Source organism: Pempheris klunzingeri, chromosome 1 (assembly GCF_042242105.1).
Source record: "Pempheris klunzingeri isolate RE-2024b chromosome 1, fPemKlu1.hap1, whole genome shotgun sequence".
NCBI lineage: Eukaryota > Metazoa > Chordata > Actinopteri > Acropomatiformes > Pempheridae > Pempheris > Pempheris klunzingeri.
In genome coordinates this window covers 32,019,543-32,039,618 of record NC_092012.1, presented here as the reverse complement: position 1 = coordinate 32,039,618, position 20,076 = coordinate 32,019,543, and the positions used below count along the sequence as shown (strand labels likewise).

The following is a 20,076-nucleotide window of genomic DNA, read 5'->3' as shown; positions in this document are numbered from 1 at the left end:
TTGAACTGAACCTTTAACAAACATGATAATTACAGAAAAAAAAATAAAGGCCATCAAAATAACAATTCTATATGCATCTGAAAATGTGAACTGTAACTACTGCTGCATACTTAACGGTCACATTTAAGTGTAGAGTATTGAAATATGTTACTTTAGAGTTTTGATTTCGCCACAAGGGTTTCATCATTTCAAAAGCGAAAATTAAAGCGTCCAGGACTTGCGATTCTTATGATTCCTCTTTCTAGGACCATGTGACTGACCTCCTAACACAGAGGTTATCTTGGTTCGGGCTCGATTGCTTCCCTTTGTGATTTTTTTTTCACATTGAATTGCAGTATTGGTGATTTCTTTGACTTGACTTAAATTTTCAGCTGATAGCTGATTTTTTTGACCACTTCGGGGAGGCGGAAGGAAGCGACTAAAACAACACTGACATCATCATTATTATTATTATTAGCATTCATTTTCAGTCATGCTTTTGTTCACTTGATGGAAGGAAGCCCAATACTCACTCTCTTTTAACCTCTTATTTGGCTAAACTTACCGAGGACCAAAAAGAGGACCTAAAGACCCACTGGAAAGAAATAAATGATCGAAAAAAACAATCTGACTTAAACTGCTTTAATGGTAGGCTTCCGCCGCTGAACTTGTGGTAGAGCTGATTTAACCCCCTGTGAAGCTTTTGTTTTCGTAGGGAATGTTTCTCCTTTATGACCATTCTGTAAAGTCATTTAAACCATAGAGGGTGTAGCCCTGAGACCCCAAAAGACTCTGAGACTATTGAGGGCAAGTTTAACAAGAAAAGGCTCCTCCAATAGGGAAAACACAGGCCTGTGTGTTTGAAAACGGCCTCACTGAGACTGAAATTTAGATATTTAAAGGGTTTTGAGTTTGGGTTTAAGTTTGAGAATACATCACATTTAGTTTAAAGTGAGATTAGGGAACAGGATTAGATTGTTAGTTTGCGTGTGTCTTTGCTGTTTTCCGTCCACAATGCATCATTGTTAATACCTCACTCTGAGAAGGTGTGTGTTTCCCCTCACAGCTGCGTTTATTTACACAGTTACGCAGAAAACACACATTCGCAGACAGAACCCTGCATTTACAGCCCGTGATGGATTTATGAAAATTTGCTCTTACGATATTATCCTTACGTGGTTGCCCATGGGAAACCATAATCGCAGGATGTTAGATAAACTAGTAAGTGAGTGAATCGCAGAGTGCCGGGTTTTATTTCCTGTCTCCGTGTTACATGATGGGTTGTGAAAGCTTTTGTCTGTCAGTCCAGTCAGATTCTTGTGACCATATTTGGAGCTTTTCACAGGAGATGGACAAATATGTAAGTGTAGGTCATTGTTCGCTGCTGAGAAGCATGCATGAATACTTTCTGCTCTGGCACGCCTTACCCTGTTAAAGACAGGCCTAATGGTTCATCTATTAAGGAAGAGCATCATTTACCTACTACGTCTGCTGTGGTCTTTACATGGAGATGGATGATAAGATTACTACTTGTGTAGGCTTGAGATTGTCTGCTCGCTCCCAGTCTCTGTGTCTCACGTTTTTCATGCTCAGTTTGTTAGTTTCTTTTTTCTGTACGGACTCCAACCCTTTTCACCAACCTGTCTTTTACCTCCCACTCTCACTCTCTGTCGTCACAAATCTCCCAGCAGATCTTTTTGGTCCAGGCACACCTGTCGTCAGCGAGACAGTGGGTCCTTTATTACCCATGCAATCCAACTGACAAATCCTGCTCCAGACAAGCGCACTCACACACACACACACACACACACAAAACCACACACAACCACTCATGTAGACGGTTGAACAGAAGACAGGGGCCAGGTGCTGAATCTAGCCATTTCCTTCTTTTTCCCTGCTCCCTCCCCCAACCCCCTTCTCTGGCCTCTTTTTTCTCTCTTTAGTATTAAAACCTTAAATAAAAGAGTTTATGGTTGAGTTTTGAGTAGCTGTAAATTGTTGGGCGAGCACAAACAATGACATCTGATAATGCCGTGGGTTTATATATTAACTGGCTTTAACACCTGCAGCTGCAGGTGTGCCATGGATATTTACATGCTAAGCCGAATACAAATACAAACCAAAGTCAAATTAATGCCAGCTTTACTTGTAGGACAAATGTCATTGTCAAGGAAACATCACACGATGCACGCAAACCAGAAAAGGTGCCACACAACATAAACAACATGCACAAAGGTACTTTCCCTCAGCTTTGTTCACGTCAAAAGGCCAATGGCAAAAGACCTGAGAGAACTTGTTGCCTCATATCTTGTGACACGGCCATAAATTTATTGTGGTGCCATGAGGGGCTTTTTGGACAAACAGCAGAGCCATAAAGTCAACTATAACGTTTACTGGAAGACTTTGTAGCCAGAACAAGTTCAGCTCACTTTTCCTAGTCTTAGAGACGAGTAAAAAGCTGGTGAAGTGGAGCTGGAGCAGGAAAATGGCTCATTCTATTGGTAGTAAAGGAGCTCACAAGCTCTGTGTCTATAGCAACAGGAAGTGTTCTGCACGTTATATGCAGGATTTTAGTGGTCCCACTGATGACATGTTTTGATAAGGAAAGATAATCTTTGATGAATCTCATGTTGTTCAGTCAAAATAAGTTAAATGGACATTTTATGGACATTTCATACTTCACCCAGGGGACTTTATGTTTGCCAAGCAATGCTTGTTTTTCAGAGGAGCAGATATTAATACTGTTTTGTTTTTTTTATTCGTCAAGGTTCAAAGCCTCCTCCTGCTGAAACTGCGGTCTGTGGTAACCTCTGAAACCTTCTGAATGCCAACTGCCTGCAGCATTGAAGTATTACAATAACACTAGTGGTGCTTCTGCATCATCTTGCTCACAGATATCACTGTCACAGAAAAAACAAAATGAAAATGAAATACATCATGCACATATATCAGTGTGATTTTAAATTAACATGTGGATAGACAGAGTAAAGCTCCAAAGTGTGGGCTACTTAGGGACTTATTTGAGAATCTAAAACTTGAACAGAACAAGTGACCACAATGAATAATATTAACCCAAAGGTACATTTGAGGGGGATGGCTATAACGAAGGGCTACAGGTCTACAAGAATGATATTTAATGGTTATTTGTTCATTGAACAAACAGTGAAGGCTTTGTAATGCTGAGCTTTGTCTTCTTCTTCTTGGACTGAGAGTGGCTCTGGAGAGGGATCTGGCTGACTGTAGCCCACTCCCACTTATCGTGCAGTCTCACTAATCTCTGTGCTCCCAGATCCAGACAGTCACACCTTGCTACTCCTCAACAGTCATGAAAGACACCGATGGTAGAGGAAAACCGGAAATGTATCTTTCCTTCAAAATAAAAGCACGAATCTTGTCACTGGAAACAACATGAAAACTTACAGGCATTCAGGTATAGTGACCATATTGTGCGAGAGACGGACTTTCGTGTCTGTTTATTAGAAAAGAAAACAAAGTTTTAAAAAAAAGGTTTCTTTAAGCAAGGTGAGCAGATTTCTACATATATTAAAAACACAGTTTATTTTAAAGTAGGGTGCCATGGTCTTCTTTCGCTCTTATGACGCTCTTATTATGAAAAACGTAACCGGAAGCAGCGCTCCCTTCGTTGTGGTTGCCTTGGCAGCGGCTCCGGCTCACACCCCGCTCGCTCTGACAGTCTGTCCCCCAGCAGAGGCTCCGTGTGACGGCTCCTGTCAGCGCTTCAGTCCGGCGTCTGGTTCTTCGGACCTGCTGTTTTTAATACATCTTCAGCCGTCGGAAGTGCGTTGAAAACTTTACCAATTACCCGAAAGTGAACACGAATTAAGTTTTTTTTTTCTTCCTCCGGTCAGCCTGAGTCCGTTCATGTGATTGACCGATTTTGAGCGTCCATCCCCGGCTGCTTTTCCTTTTCTTACTGGGTCCAGTTTGTGCGGAGCTCCGGGGGAAAGTTTTAACTGGAGGCTGTGAGCATTAGAGTCCTGTAGTACTCTGTACCCTGTAGTACTCTGTCTGTACCAGACATCTGAAGTAGTGACAGGAAAACTACTCCAGGTAAGCCGAGAAAAAAAATACTACAGCTGTGTTGCTATTGCTATATATTGCTAGGCTATATCGTCACAATGCTAAGTGTAAAAGTAATTAATTAGCATATCCTTTAATGGCCTTTTTACATTTTTACATTTCTTATGGTATCATTGCTTTATAATTATAAATTTGTTCCAATTGTTTCTTTCAAAAGTATTACTAAAGATTCTATTTATTAAATCTCCTATAGAATAACATGATAATGAATGACCTGTCTGTGGGGATGATTTAAGTTAGCATGCACTTTTTTTTTCTCATCTATTCATTTATTTAACATTTATTTTGGCAATAAGATTTTTATTCTTATTTTTGTGCCATGTCCTCGTGATAGTTTACAGTAACAGGGTTGTGCAAAGCCTCCTTTATTATTCCCTATTGTAGCCTCACAAGCCTACCTGTATGAAAACATGAAGTGTTGGTTCCTATTGGTGTTGAAAAGCAGACATCGAGGGCAAAGAGGAAGAACTTCAGAGCTCTACCTTGCTTTTCTCACATCTGTAGTTTGCGGTTTGCTCGCAGGGCCCAGATGCACAATCAAAAGATTTCACTCAGCCAAAAAAAAAAGTCTTTGCATTGCTGCAGTTAAAGCATTTGTAATCCAGTACATGCAGATCAGATAAGAGTTTATGAAAGCGCATGCGAGCTACGACAGATGAATAGGGTTTTTTTTAACCTTGAAATGCAAATGTAGCAGTGGCTGCGTGACTCATTGCAGAAACGCCTTCTCTTTTGTGCTGACTTCATTTTTAATAATGAGGAAAAGAAAGCCCCTAATGGCAAACTGAGCCTCGTGACCTGCACCTAAGTCCACGCTGGGGGTGATTTAGGCCTAATAATATGCTGGCTTTTGTCTGTACATGCATCTGTGTGTGTGTGTGTGTGTTGTTTTATTGATTTATTCACAGCCCCGGAGGAAATATCTGCAGCATTCCACCTGCTCCTCTAATTTCCTCACAGAGGACACCAAGATACAGATAAAGGAACACATACACACTCATGCACCAAGCACCACTGTGGCGCTATCACAAAGAATGCAAGGTCCAAACACAAATGTAGCCTAGGGAACATTCCACATCAGCCATATTACATCTAGTCTTCCACTTCCACTGTGCAGAAGACTTTAATGTTCATTCCTAAGATGAAACTACTCTTTATTTTAGTGTTTGTTGCATATGGTGAGATAAGAAGCCCCAAGAAGTTCTTATGAGTGCTTTTATGTCATGAATGTCACTTTCAGAGGCTTCCTCAGTAGCTGCTCAGTATGACTGTAAGCTTTCCTTTTCCCTCACACACGTCCTGAACTGCTAATGCAAGGCTAGATAATGTAAGTCAACACACCACCAGCAGCCACAGCATGCCAGTTGCTTCTCGCATCGGGACTCAGGGAAAACATACCCAAATCTTATCTTGTGGTCGCGTTGGCAGCTTCGCACGACGTTGCAGCACCGTGAAAATCCTCTCGCAGCAGCACCTAAAGCAAAAAAGGTAAATGGAGAAGACGAATGAGGTCAGTGTTTTGCTGTTGAAGAAAAACTGAGAAGTGAAGATAGATAGATGCTTTAATAATCCTTAACAGGAAATTACAATAGCACGGCAGCTTTCCAAGCAGACATACATCAACAGTGCAAGCAGATAATACAAAACCACACAGTTAAAATGCAATAAATAAATAAATAAAAAGAGGTTCAGAGTTATTTTTTTTCATTATAAAGCCTTATGGCAGCTGGTAAGAAAGACTTCCTGTGTCTCACCCTCAGGGTGATCAATAGCAGTGAAGTGAAGTGCTGTGTTTTACTCTACCTCACACCTTGAATTTGATTCCATCCTTATCCTCAAATGAAAGCTCAAATTAATCAAAAACATTGATATTGAAAACATTGTTCACCTTCTACCAAGCAAAATGTTTTTTTTTTTTTTTTTTTACAACTATAATGTGTATTTTTCACAGTGGTCTCTAATCTCCATCCCTTACCTACCATTTTGGCCGAGTGTGCGTATACCTCTGTTTGTCATAGGCTTAAACAGCTTCCAAACCAGCCAGTGATCTCTGACCCTTATTCACGCTTGCTGTCACTTCAGCTCTAAGGCTTGACAACAAAGAGCAGCTTTTGTTCCTCGAGTTACTCTTCCGTTCACATTCTTTGCTCCCTCACTCTGCCGATGGTAGAGCAGCGGGGTAGATACAGACTGAAACTCTTGCAGGACAAAATCCAAAACAAATGTTCAGTCTCCTGTAAATGTGGGCACAAGATCATGCAGTAAACTGTAGAGAACAGGGACACAAAAAGTTCTAATAATACTGACAAGGAAATAAAATCTAATTCAGGTGAGCATTCAGCACCGTTGTACAGCAGACACGAAAAGTGGTCACAGAAAATGAGACATTCAGATGCTTTAAAATATTGTGAGTACATCACAGGATTTGAAATTAAGATCTAAGATGCAGCTGTAGCCTTATCATAGAATTCATAGTCAAATCCGACCTTCATCCTTTGTAGTAAAATATCAGGCAGGCTTGTCAACTGCAGCCTTAGAAGGTATGTGACATACCTACCTACCTACTCTCTGTCTGTCGCCCTCCTCTGCTGTCTGTTTCTCACATTGTTTTGGCTGCCATTCCACTGTGGGTGAGTTTAAAACAAGGCCTGTGAAGATGATTAATCTGAGTGCGACAGTGTGAGTCAGACGCCCGCATGATGCAGCGATGGGAAGACATGGGAGATTTTACAGGAAGACACGAAGTGACACACAGACAGGTCGGGGGGTTACGGGGGCTTTCTCATTAAGGCATGCGTGGGTAGCCCGATGATATCTATGCGTTCACACACATCAGGGCTCTATATCGTCTTACGTGTGTGTACAAGTGCACAAGTGCAGTGAAGTGACAAGTTTCGGGATGAGTATGGACTTGGTACTGCAATAAAGAAAAGTACCAAGGCTGCGGTATGTGAGCAGCGTTCCAGTCTGCGTCTCGTACATTCACACACTCACGCACACACACACACACACACACACATCCATTTATGTCAGTCTTTGGTCTCACTTTCTCTCTGTGTCTCTCTCTCTCTCACACACACACACACACACACACGCACACGCACACACGCACACACAAGAGCTGGGAAGTGAAAGAACAGGGGAAATTCTTTTGCTGAATTGATGCCTGGGCGCCGTGCGGGGACAATAGAGAGGGTGTGGGGGTAGAGAGAGAGTTAGTTTACATGTCGTGCCAGTTCAGCTTGTTGAAATGTTGATTAAGAGACTGAGAATAGAGTGGTTTGAGCTGAAAAAGAGTAAATAGTTATGTATTATTAATCCCCAAACAAAATAAATGTCACCTTTTAATGTTTAATGCTCTGTACATACACACCCTTCACCCTGTGCAGAACATGTCGCTCTTTGAGAGTGAGTATAGGGCACGAATGCACATCATGCACATACACAGAAAGGTTTTGTGTCGTCAGTCGTGGACAATTTTGCCGTCTCTCAAACGTTTCTAGAGAACTGAGCCTTCTTGCAGCTAGCCTTCTCTGGGTGTGGTGACACTGCTTTACTGTTTCCCTCAGTACAACTAGAAGTCTTTCTCGCAGCGATGAGTGGGATCTGCTTGCGGCTTGACGTGAGTCACATTAATGCCGCGTGTGAATTCACCACCGGTGTGATGCTGAATGACTGTAGTAGAGCCTTGTTCAGCCGTGTGCCGTCATTTCACCCCAAAAACTGTGATAGTCTGGTCTGAATTTAACCAATTTGAACATTGTTTTGAGTGCGTGGTGCTATCACCAAACCCAGCCAGTTCAGCAGCATTAGTGAAGAGCCCAGTTTAATGAGAGAACTACAGGGTATGCTGTGGGTCAGATGGACAGTTGCACTGCAGGGCTTGGCCTGTTTTGTTTATGAAGTATCAATTTTAAATTGAGACAAATTATTGCCCGTTTTATATTTCTATGCTTTCACGTGTTCATTAGTTTTACACATTTATGTATGTATAAAATGTTAGACACTATGCATTTTTCAGTTGTCAGAAATTTTGACAGTTACTATCTTTTTACCATTTAATTTCAAGACATACTTGGATTTTTCAGGTATTTATTTAACTGGATTCACCAAAAATTGACATTGCTATCTAATTGTCTACGAACTGAATTTAAACAAACTATGTGTAGCGTAACTGTAAAATAAATCCACATTGCCTGCATCTACCGGGGTCATGGTGCAATCACAGCATGTTTGGGCACGTCTGTGGCAGAGTAGCCCGCCACCACATCTGTGTCTGTTACCACTATAGGGCTGCTTTACTGTGTACAGCCCCGGTTGTTGAGACCTGCTCTGAGCTGTAGTTTCTGTTGTGATAAAATAAACCCCAAATGTAAACCATTGTATTTTATACAGATGTTTCTGAGCAGCTGAGGCACGATATTCAGCTGTACTGTAGCTTTACATACGTAATATTTCACTGCGTACATGTGAAAAACTGTACATCCAAACCTTTTCAAAAACAAAGGAACTCGGACCGCCGTGTAGCCTTATTTATGATGGTGGTGTATCAAGTTCAAAAGTGAGGTTAAATCCACTGTAGCTAAACCATTTTACTGCTCTGACTTATTCTGCAAGAGGTGTGTGCGTGAGTGTGCGTGCAACACATATTAGTTCCTTATCATGAAACCACAGCGAAGTCACTCAGAAGCACCTTATCCCCAAAAAAATTTAATGTTGCTCTTGAATTGTCAAAAAAGGGAAGTGCCAAAACCACAAAGCAACCGAGTCATGCTGTGTCAAATATGCAGAGGAGACAGCGCAGTTCCACACGATCACATGCATACCTGCACTTGTGAAAGTAGTCATAGTAGTCATATTTATCACAGCATACGGTGCCTTTTTATTAGATAAATGTTGCGTTATTTTTAAACCAATAGTATATTATAGTTTGTAATCATATATTAACAGATAGATAAAGTGAATTTAGTTCCTCAGTCAAGACTCACCTTCCCCAGAATATATATAAATATATATCTGCTCAGTTTTTCTATCTATAATTCAGCTTCACACATTTTTTTTAGATAGATAGATAATAATAGATTAATCACAAATTCAGATATTTTGGTGTCTGTGCCATATTTTGTCTTAAGCACATGTTTTAAATACCACTTTTACTATCATGCTACGCAATTGGTCAAACTTTTTCATGGTATTTTAACTGATTCTAGTAACCTAAAGCCAGAGGGCCATGTTTGTGCAAACGTATATTTGCTTAGTAAAGGTTTGAATGCCTGAACCATGAAAAACTTGCCGGAAAATTCAAATTTCTTTGAAACTGGAGTGTTTATTGAACCTTCTGACAAATTACAAAAAAAAAAATTAAGTTTAAAAAGTCTTAATTTGTATTGTTTTTGCTACAACCTGCATTTTTGTGCAATGTATTGCTCACAGTTTGGTCATCTTAAACAAACAAAAACATATAAAACACAGATAAGATACAAAAAACCAAAAAATATCACACTGATGATGTAGAGGTCTCAAAAACTCATGTATCAAATATGATACATTTGGCGTTAAAGGGTTAAGTAATGTCAAATTGTGCGTCTGGGTGGTAAGTGCCAACACTAGTAATGCCCGGTTTGCCAAGTCTTGATCTGTTCCATACATTTTGAGCGTCTACGCACTTCCTGCTGCCTAAAGCACTGACCTCACCTCTGTCCACCCATTGGCTATCAAGCAAAATTCAATAAGGATTTCCAAGCACAGCCTTTTCAATCAAAAGGTCAATGTGTGTGTGCCTCTGTTTGTGTTTGTTTATCAGATCAGTCTGTCTCTGTGCGTCACTGTACGGTTGTCCAAGGCTTAGGTCTTTCTCAAGTATCAGATGTGCCACTCAGCGTTCTAGCTATTAATAGCCAGCAGACCCCTGAGGCTATGCAGCTCGACATGTTTCTCTCTGTTTCTTTCTGTCTATCGTTTTTTCTTTCTGTTGCTGCCTTTCCGCTTTGCCTGTGGTACAACTGGTTCCTGTCTGGCTCGTGAGGTTGAGAACAACGGCGATCCACGACTGCTCTGTTTCCCCTCCAAGCTCAGCGTCTACCTCTCTGTTCACACATGCTGTACAGTAACCCCACGCAGTCATGGATGCAGTGTTTAGTTGCTGTATTTTAAATTGAAATGTGTGACGAAGCTGGCAAGTGGTTTATTGTGTGGGCAACAACTGCCTGGGATGTGTTGGCATCTTTGGTCGAAAATGAAAATGACAGAACTGCGTGCGTGTGGTTGATTGACACATGCCTGTCTGGTAAAACTCATGTGATTCTCACTAAGTCTAAGATGACGATCAACTAACAAGAAAAATCAGCTAACCATAGAGTGATGGAAAGACTGAGTCGTTGGTGTGTGTGTGTGTGTGTGTGTGTGTGTGTGTGTGTGTGTGTGCTTGTGTGCCAGTTTAAAAGGAAGACTGTTTCCATTGATAACAGCACAGAAAGGACCCTGTGTGTATTTTAAGTCTGAACTCATTTGTATTCATTGATAGGAGAGTACAGATAACAAAGCAGGCGCCTGGATAAGAATCGTATCATTAAAAGAGTGTATTATGTCACTCCTGTGCTACCTCTAGATAAAGAATTTCTGTTTTATATAGGATGTGTGTTTGCACAAAAAGGAATGTACAAGATATGCTTGAAATTAGACTTTTGCAGTCATAAATTGGCAGCAAATGCACATAGTGCTTTTTCATTTAATCCTCCACATTATCAGCAGCTGGTGTTTTTTTTTTTTTTTGCTGACTTACTGTTTTCTCTGTCTATGGAGAAGTAAACTATAGATTTGTTCCCAGTTTTCAACTGCCACCCACTTTCGTTGACAGGTGTTACCAATGGAGCCCCAGCTGACTGTTATTCTGAGGGTTGTGTTCATCGGGATCATCCTCTTCTCCAGAGGTAAGAGCAAGATGACCACCCTGGAAGAAAACATCTTTAAATCAAGTTGCTCTTTTAGCCCCATATTCCTCCTCACAACTGCATTGCTACACACTTTAGGGGTTTTTCAAGAAGAGACGTTCAAAGACAACGTATGGTAGAGACTTCAAACATACACCGCATTTCCTCTGTGTGATAGATTATGTGATCAGATTTTGGAACTGCTATAAATTCATTTGTAAAGTCTACACACAAGTACAATGAATTACCTCATTTTTGATACACCATGATTAACACAAGGAAAATATTTCAAATTCCACCCGTGCAGTTTCACTTGTACCAGAACTGCCTTGAAGCATGGCAGGATATATGGGCTCTAGTAAGGATCAATTAGACGTTAATGATGTTCAGACATGATTTAATAATAATAATGAATAATACGAATAATTTAGTTTTATTCTGATCATGGCATTAATGCCCATGAGACAGAATTGTCTGCACATCAAACACCCAGTAACTTAAAACTTCTCTCCACCAATAACTCCCTCAGGACCGTCCCACCAATCGTCTCTTCTACCAATATTTCTTCTGTGTGTCTGTGTGTTTGTTTCAGTGTTTCATTCACAACTCATATTTAGACTGAATGTATTGTATAATTCATTCATAACACAAATCCAAACATTAAGCCATCTTTTATCATCATACTTTCAGGTTCAAGTGAAAATGACTTGGAATTTTGTGGCACCTGGCTTCATGGCAAAGGCTCCCTGAGCCTGAACATCAACCTCACAACGGGCTGTAAAGGGATCTCTATCTCAGCCAATAGCAGTACTCTGTCCATTGATGGGCAGATCACGGCCCAGTGCAAGTGGTCTGAAGTGATTCCCCTCCAGAAGCTTGGACTTGGTTTGGAGGAGGAACGCACATACTTCTGTCTGTACTGGGAGCCATTGTTGGACCAGTTGAAACTGAAGGTAAATTAGAAATCTGGTTCAATGATATGAAAGTACTGGAGATGACTAAATGATTCAGTCTATAAGCAATAAGCAGAAAGTGTGAAAACACAACTACCTTATTTTTCTTGGTAACTGCAGCATCAGCTCTGAAAGTGAAGTGGTTATTGAGGGTTGCTTGTTTTTGTCTTCTTTCTCCTCTTCCTTTGCTGCACAGGTCAGAGGAATAAGCCTTCCTCTGTGCAGGCCTGCCAGCCTGCAGGGCTCCTGCTGCACTGACCTGTCTCATGGTGCCAATACACCCAAAGCATCCCATGGCATCATGAACGGGGCGGTGAAAAATGATGTCATCAGCAACTCAGTAATGACAACGTACAAGTTCAGTGGATATTCCACCGACTGCAGTAGGTTATCCTCAGTCCATCTGTAAATGGAATTGCATGTGAATGGAAGATTTTTTTGATCTGTTAAGTCAGTTATTCCACGTTGGTTGTTAAAATTTCCTTTTGCTTAGTTAAAAATAATGTAAGGATGGATTGTTTACCTTTTAGATAAAGCGTTTCAAAACTTCTGCCCAAAATCCAGACAGTAGAAATGGACTGTAGAATCAGAGTCGCAGTTTAGAGCTCAACATCTCAAATTCAAAAACTGTGCTCTTGTTTTTCCGCAGAAGCGTTGTGTGATCAAGTGAGCCGGGGATCCTCCCAAGTCAACGTGTAATTTCCTTTCTCTTTTTTTCTCAAAAATGCCATCACATCGCATTTGCTGTTGGAATAGCATGACAGAGTTGTTTTTGTCAACATCCCCCCTCATACGTCTTAATTGCAGCTTAATTGAAGCTTTATGTAATCAAGTGCGTGAAGTTTGACTACAAACAGGAAGCTAAGCTTTATACTATGTCAGGGTAGGGTTTACAAAAACAAGCTTGCTTCTTTTAAAATGCCATCTGAAAGCACAGTTGGTTAAGTCGACATCATCATGATGGTGTGTGTGTGTGTGTGTGAATGTGTGTGTCCAGGATTGAGGACATGGTGACGAGGTCCCAGGCTGCAGGCCACGTTGTGGATCCCTGTGCTCACAGCTCCAAGGTGGAGATGAGGGACGATTTCAGAGGTTACAACGTCACATCGCCTGTAAGAAAAGACCCAAAAAAAGAGTAAAAGGTTTACTCATTGTTACATTCAGAGGGAACTTAAAGCAATATTTACTGTAACGTCCTTGAGAAAATGCCACCACAAAAGCCATTTAGCAAAAGCTGACATAATCTCCCTCAGTAGATGGAGTTTGCTCAGTTGTCATGGAATTACAGACGCTCAGATTTCCATTTTATCTAAGCACTTTAAGGACCTTCTGTCCCTAACTGTTCTGAATTCTGTCCTCACTTTTGAAACGGCAGCTGAGAAAACAATTTCACCACAAGGTCCATCTAGTAGCTGTGGACCTTTCAACCACCACATCAGCACATATAGAATAGAATAGAATAGAATAGAAAAAGGGCAGCTCCTTAAAGTCATAATTGACACTGAGCACAAGCAGAAATTGATACATGTCAGTTATTTTTACTCTTGTGCTTATTTTTGTGGAAGCTTAATGCTATTCATATAACCAGTTTTATCATAGCAAAACAGAGATTGCAATAGCTATCAGATCAAATAAGAGATCGACATTTCTTCTCCAGTGGCAGCGATAGGTAGGAAGTCATTCAGCTGAGATGGACAGGAAGGACTGGAATGAGTGGTATACAGTATAATATACAGTATAATACAGCTCAGCTGTGTAGGCTACCTCACTCTGACTGTGCATCGTTTTTAATCAGGGGCCGACTCTATAACGGGTTTTTAACCCAGTGAATGACTAACTGTGTTCACATGTTCATTCAAGTCGAGGGTGGTGGTGATTTAGTTGAGATTTGAGTTGAGTGGTCAGCCACATGAAAGTGAGTGATAGCAGCATTTTGCTGACAAGTAGAGGATGTATTTTGAAAGCTGACATTTTACCTCCAAACAGTCTTAAAATAGGGCCATTTGTGTAAGTACCCAGCAATCCAATCTCCTAATTACAAATGTGTACAGCATGGGCTTGTGATGCACACTCACTAGCAGAGCAGGGTGGTACAGGTTGGGTCATTTATTTAAGTAAGAATTTTAAAAAGAGAAAACATTTTATTTCGCCTCTTGTATTTGATTTAATAATTAAGGATAAGTACTAATATGATTCGCCGGTTTTATGGCCAGTTGTTTTCCTGTTCACTTTTCAAGTATTGACTCAAACCCTCTTATGCTCTGTATATATTCTGTCTCCCAGGCCATTAAAGATGTCTCTGCAGAGTCCACTACCACTGTTCATATCCCCCCCGCTCTGAAACAGGCTGCAAAAAACACCAGCACAGTAGTCTGCACTTTCTTCAAAAACAACTCCCTGTTCCAGGTGAGGCTCTGTTTGCCCTCCCCCTTTTGTCCACCCCCATTTGTCTTGGTTCTTTTGTGTATAATTATGTATATGATATGAGAGGGCAGGTAAAGATGTGTGTGTGTGTGTCTATGTTCCAGGATGGTCTTGAGAAAGTCAGGGTTCTTGATGATGTGGTGGGAATCACTGTGGAGAACGAAGTCATCACTAATTTGCCTGAACCAATTAGGATTGTCTTTCACCATGACATCATACCTGTAAGTTCATGTGCTTTTTGTTCCCTTTGGCCTGTGTCAGTGTGATCCACTTTTCATTGTCTTAGTCGGTACTTTTATCTTTTATTGAAAAAACAGACGGGAGAAAAGTCTCCCATCCAAGACTCAGCGAGTGTTTGATGCTGCAGGAGGTTAATTGAATTATTTGCTTAACTAATTAAGGGAAACTGTGAAGAGTAGAGTTGGAGCTGCAGCCCAGACTGTTTCCCTAAAACTGAAACACAAAATGCTATGTTGTCACTGTAATGTGTGCACAGTGCAGGTCACGGCAGCTTCTCAAAGGTGGGTTTGCTCCTTTTGACGTCTGCTTCAAGGGGCCTACTTTATCAATACAGAGAACACACAGAAACCACTTGTTGCCTTTCTTACCTCACATCTTGCGAAAACAGATGGTGCTTTTATAATCTTAGCATAAGTCTGTTGCTTCCTTTGTGCAACACACACACACACGCACTCATAAACCATTGTGTGTCATACGTGATCTCTTTTCTTGTTACACTGAAACTGTCTGTGGCGATGTGGTGGCTAGCAGCAGAGTTTGCATGCACCTACAGTATTTACAGTGGCAGCTCTTTCAATCACTACCAAAGCACATGATGCCAGTTACAGTTACTTCAAAGTACCTAAAACTGTGTTAATAAGAGTAAAAAAGTGCAGCATCTAAATGGTGAAGATTACTGCTCACATCTGGTCTCTCCCTTTTATTTCAGCGAATGCTTTGGAGGAAGTGTGTGTCGTGGGACACCAGGAAAGGTTGGAGGCCTTTAGAACCAAGCTCATAAACAATGTCCATTCGACATATATCTGTTTTTCCCTGTTTATTATCTGTACTGTATTATCTGTCTGTGTTTTCGTTGTGCAGATCCGTTGCAGGTCAATTGGTTGGTGGATGGATGTGAGACAGTACAGCGACAAGCAAACCACACAGAGTGCCTCTGTAACCATCTGACGTACTTCACTATACTAGTGGTGAGACAGGCGGCTGATACACTGCTATTGCTTTCCTTTTTTAACAGAAAAAAGGCATACAGGGCAGAGAGAAAGTAATGTAATGTAGGAAAACATTTGTGCTCAGCGTATATAAGTAACAAATATCAACATGATTTTATACACAAACAGACATTATCACACATATATACACATCCACTCATTATGTGACTGAAGGCTCTGTTTCTCTGTTGTGTCTGTTCTGCGCCCTGTGACAGCAAGTGGAGCCTCGCCCAGTGCGCCACCTTGTGGCACTGACCACCATTACATCTCTTGGCTGTGCCGTGTCTGTGATCAGCTGTGTCGCTGTCATCATTCATCTCTATAGGAAGAGGTAATAATACTTTTCGAGGGCTTATGTTGTGTGTAAAGATCAATTATTTTTAACAAGTACGTCACTCACTCATTTCCATTCTCCCCTCCAGCAGGCGCAGTAAGGAGCAGTCCATACCGATCCATTTGTGCTTAGCCTTCTCTCTGGCCTTCCTAAACCTGCTCTTCTTCTTTACTGGCGTCCTGGCCAACTTGGGAGGGGAGAGTGTGTGCAGGTGGGTGGGGGCTGGACTCCACTACACCCTGCTCAACTCCTTCACCTGGATGGGCATTGAAGTTTTTCACACCTTCTGGTTGGTCTACATGGTTTTCAGCCCCGCCCCAAAGCCTTACGTGTGGACTGTGGTTGGCTTCGGTGAGCGTGTGAAATAACATTTCCAAAAAAAAAAAAACACACACAAACAAAAACATGATCCATGATATTCATATATGATCTTTGTTTTTTCCAGTTCTCCCTGCTGTTCCTGTTATCATCCTGTTAGCAGTAGGTGACATTTATGGACTGAGAGAGGTGCAGCAAAGCCACGACTTGTCCGATCCTTTTCTGATGTAAGCGACATATGTACTGTGGAGAAGCATAATGCACTTTCACAAAACTTTGCATGTTTTCCTCTTGCGTGTTATTTGCTTTTCCTTCTCTGAGTGTATTTGGTTTTTCCAGGTGCTGGATGAAAGACAACCACAAGGCGCTGCTGGCCCACTACTTCACTAACATGACAGTCCTGGTCATCCTGGTGTCCTCAGGCGTCGTGATGCTCGTCCTGGTGTACAGGCATATCCGCGCCAGGGATGAGTGGAGGCAGAACCGTGTGGCTTTTCTCAGCATCTGGGGCCTCAGCTGCCTCTTTGGGACAACTTGGGGTCTGACTTTCCTGGACTTTGGACCCCTCTCTGACTTTATTCTCTTCCTGTCCTGCATCCTCAACTCTTTTCAAGGTCTGTGCTTGCAGTATAAATTGTCACATAAAATCATTCAGACTTCAGGGGCTGCAGATTACATTTAGTGCTTTTGTATTGTGTTGTTATACTATCGACCTCAGTCAGCTTTTGTGGACTACTTTGTGTCTCAGAACAAGAACTGTGACAGCAGGACAGAGGCTCGGGCTTTCAGGCATTATGTGGTGTCAGCTGGCTTTATAAGGCATGGAAAAGGTCCCAAAGGAAAAAAAGAACCTCGACAAGCAACATGTTTGCGTGGTTTTACTGCATTAGTGCCACCTTCACAGAGGGTTTAACTATATATAGTTAGTCAGAGATTCAGAGATTGTGACTGTGTTTGGAGCCAGCGGTCTATTGTATCAGTGTGGGAATGAGACAATGGCCATGGTTAATCAAGGCCTTCTGTTACTGGTGCCTATCTGAAGAAAAACTGTTTCCTCTCACATGCAGTACGCTCGCTCTTGATTCAGGTCCAAAAACTCAACTTATTAACCCTATTTTTGCTGCACATTGGTAGTTGAGGAGGATCATCTCCCACAGTAACTGGCTAACATGACATTTTAACAACAATGACATCTGTTCAGGCCTTTATCTACTGCATGCATGGCCCTATATGCTCAGGTGTTCAATTCATAGTTTATTTTATATTGTGAGATAACTTAATGATAGATGAGAGGGTCCATATCACTGTCACGCTAAATATGAAACTACAAATAGAAACACTTTGCCAGCACTTTCAAACCTCACTAATTTACACACTACGTTTTGTTTGTGTGATCCTTTCCAAAACCAAAGTGTAAAAATACAAAGTTATGGTTTTATTTTAGGTTATGTGCCAAACTGTGCACGTACTATTTGCTGGCCAGGCTGTAGCTTTAGCTGGCATATGTAACAGACAGGTATGGATACATAGAGTGGTATTGACCAGCTAGTGGTTATACTACAAGCTACATTTCCAACATGTTGAATTATTTATTTAAAGCAAATCATCACAGATGCCGGTAAAACTTCATTACACATCTGTAGAAGCCTTCTAAAACAAAGGCTGATCTCAAACTAAATCTGAAACAAAGCACGTATGTGAGAGCTGCCTTGAACCACCTTGAATGTGTCTCTGCCTTCCACTTAATGCATCAACATTTGGTCCAGTGATCATGTAAAAGTGAATGCTTGAACCTTTGGTTCTGGTCTGTTCCCCCAGGCTTCCTCCTGATGCTGCGGTTCTACATGCTGGACTGGATGCGGAAACAGGCCGGTGGCTCTGCTCTAGGCAGCACCAGCACCGGATCCACCAGACAACACATGCTACAGGCCCATGAGAAGAGTTAGGTGGACTTCAACAGAAGCTGTGGCACGTGATACAGTGGGAAAGTACTTACAGATACAGTCAAGCTTTTTATGGAAACCAAGTCTTGTTACCAGAGTCATGAGAAAGTGGAGAAGAACGTTCCACCGCTGTCACCGTAGTGTCAGTTTGTTCAGCTGTCGTCAGGTGTGGACACTGCTGAGAGACGATCCACGACACAAGAGTGGACACAAAGCGACTCCAAAGAGCAGCGAGGAGCTCTCCATCCATCCTTCTTCTTCTGGTATCCTTAAATATTAAACATTCAACTGCCCTTCGATCACTTATCTCTTGGTGCTGTTTGGACCCGCTTCCTGCTGTGCAGCTTCAAGTGGTGGTAATTCAGCATTACCGTCGAGATGATGATGAAATCGTAGCACAGCTTATCAAGTGAGATGAAAAAAACTGTTCAGTCGTCATCTCATGAGGCGAAGAGTTGCATTCTGTGATATTTGTTGTTTGAATTTGTATAAAGCATATAGCTGGAGGTTAACTAAATATAAGTAACACCTTGCTGTAAGTATTTTAATCGATCCTATCAAAAAAAGGAGACTTGATTACTTGATTCCTCTTCTCTGGGACAGTGGATAAGAAATGACACAATCACTCAGGGACTCATTATACAGGCCTGGAGCTTATATTTGTAAAATACCTAGACTGGGTCTAGTTCTAAAAGGGAAAGAAATTATTTGAGATCTGGGGATAAAGTTAAGTTTTATTTTCCAGAGAGGGAAACATAGGAAAGTTATATGATGTGCTATTACTTCCATATTGTCTGTACAGAAAAACTATATATTATTATTATTATTATTATGAAGCTCTCCTTGAACCTTAGATAAGCTTTTTGTTTTTAATTTTGTACTTTGTTTTATAGCTCATTTCAGTTTTTAAAGTAGCACTTTAGGTTTTCTTTTTGTAAATGTACTTGTAGATCCTCAGCTGTCTTTTGCATTGTTATAACGTTTCATTTCATCCACAGTATGTACAGTAGCTGGTTTTTGATGGGGGGTGGCCAACGGGAGCACAGACCCATGTAAAATATAACATTTGTCAGGTTGTCATTTTCAAACTGTATTGAAATGAAGTTTGTTTGAACCCATGTAAAATAGAAGTTTCAAATTCCAGATAATTTTGACATTTCTTTAATCTTTTAGGATACTGTGACATTTGCACTTTATCATGTCATTCACATTATTATGTATATTTGAGTTTTTGTGGATGTTTGTAGAGTATCAATAAAAATGGTTTAGTAGAAAGCAACTAATGGCTGTGTGTGTGTGTGTGTGTGTGTGTGTGTGTGCAGCAGTGCAGAGTAAGCACAGTGGAGGCTTGCCGTCTTCCTGCTCAGTCCTCCCTCGTTCTTATCTCCGCCCGTGTGTTTCCTCCCTGGAGGTTTCAAATTCGTTGTTCGCTTCACAAACACTGCTGCTTGTTTGCCAACGCTTGGTAAATTACTGCTGTCTTGGAAGACGCTGACTTAGTAGGCACCACAAGCTTGGTCAGCTAAGACCAGACGTCTCTTCCACTAATGTGACCAGAAAATAAAAGGTGCAACACAACAATATACATTTCATGCCGAGGTACACAGGGGCCTAAGGTGGGAAACTCTCCAGCACACATCTGCTCCTTGTTATAAATGAATGACTTTGGATCCTGTACTTCATGAACCCACGCCGGGCTCAGCACACTGTGTTCGTGTTGTCACTTGTGTGTGTGTGTGTGTGTGTGTGCGTGAGTAAATCTGTCTCACCATCCCTGACACCTCACTAACATGATAATGGCACGCACTGTTCAAGGGCCCAGCCTCTGTGGTGAGGCGCTCCTCGCAGGACAGCTCTAATTACACG

General features: G+C 41.4%; 1 protein-coding gene across 1 annotated transcript; it reads left to right on the top strand.

Moving 5' to 3' along the window:
* Nucleotides 1–3,992: 3,992 nt before the first annotated feature.
* adgrg1 (adhesion G protein-coupled receptor G1) lies at nt 3,993–19,489 on the top strand. Its single transcript, XM_070835152.1, has 15 exons — nt 3,993–4,050; nt 10,937–11,009; nt 11,700–11,962; nt 12,159–12,345; nt 12,612–12,657; nt 12,960–13,074; nt 14,246–14,368; nt 14,491–14,607; nt 15,336–15,378; nt 15,488–15,594; nt 15,831–15,946; nt 16,038–16,300; nt 16,395–16,494; nt 16,607–16,881; nt 18,086–19,489. Exons 2-15 carry the CDS (start codon nt 10,946–10,948, stop codon nt 18,211–18,213), a joined length of 1,947 nt encoding a protein of 648 aa, XP_070691253.1. The 5' UTR covers nt 3,993–4,050; nt 10,937–10,945; the 3' UTR covers nt 18,214–19,489.
* The last annotated feature ends 587 nt before the right edge of the window (nt 19,490–20,076 follow it).

Coding starts and splice junctions, on each gene's coding strand:
- adgrg1 (XM_070835152.1), top strand. CDS start 10,946: ATGGAGCCCCAGCTGACTGTTATTCTGAGGGTTGTGTTCATCGGGATC. Junction 11,010..11,699: donor GATCATCCTCTTCTCCAGAG/GTAAGAGCAAGA, acceptor TCATACTTTCAG/GTTCAAGTGAAAATGACTTG. Junction 12,658..12,959: donor GGATCCTCCCAAGTCAACGT/GTAATTTCCTTT, acceptor GTGTGTGTCCAG/GATTGAGGACATGGTGACGA.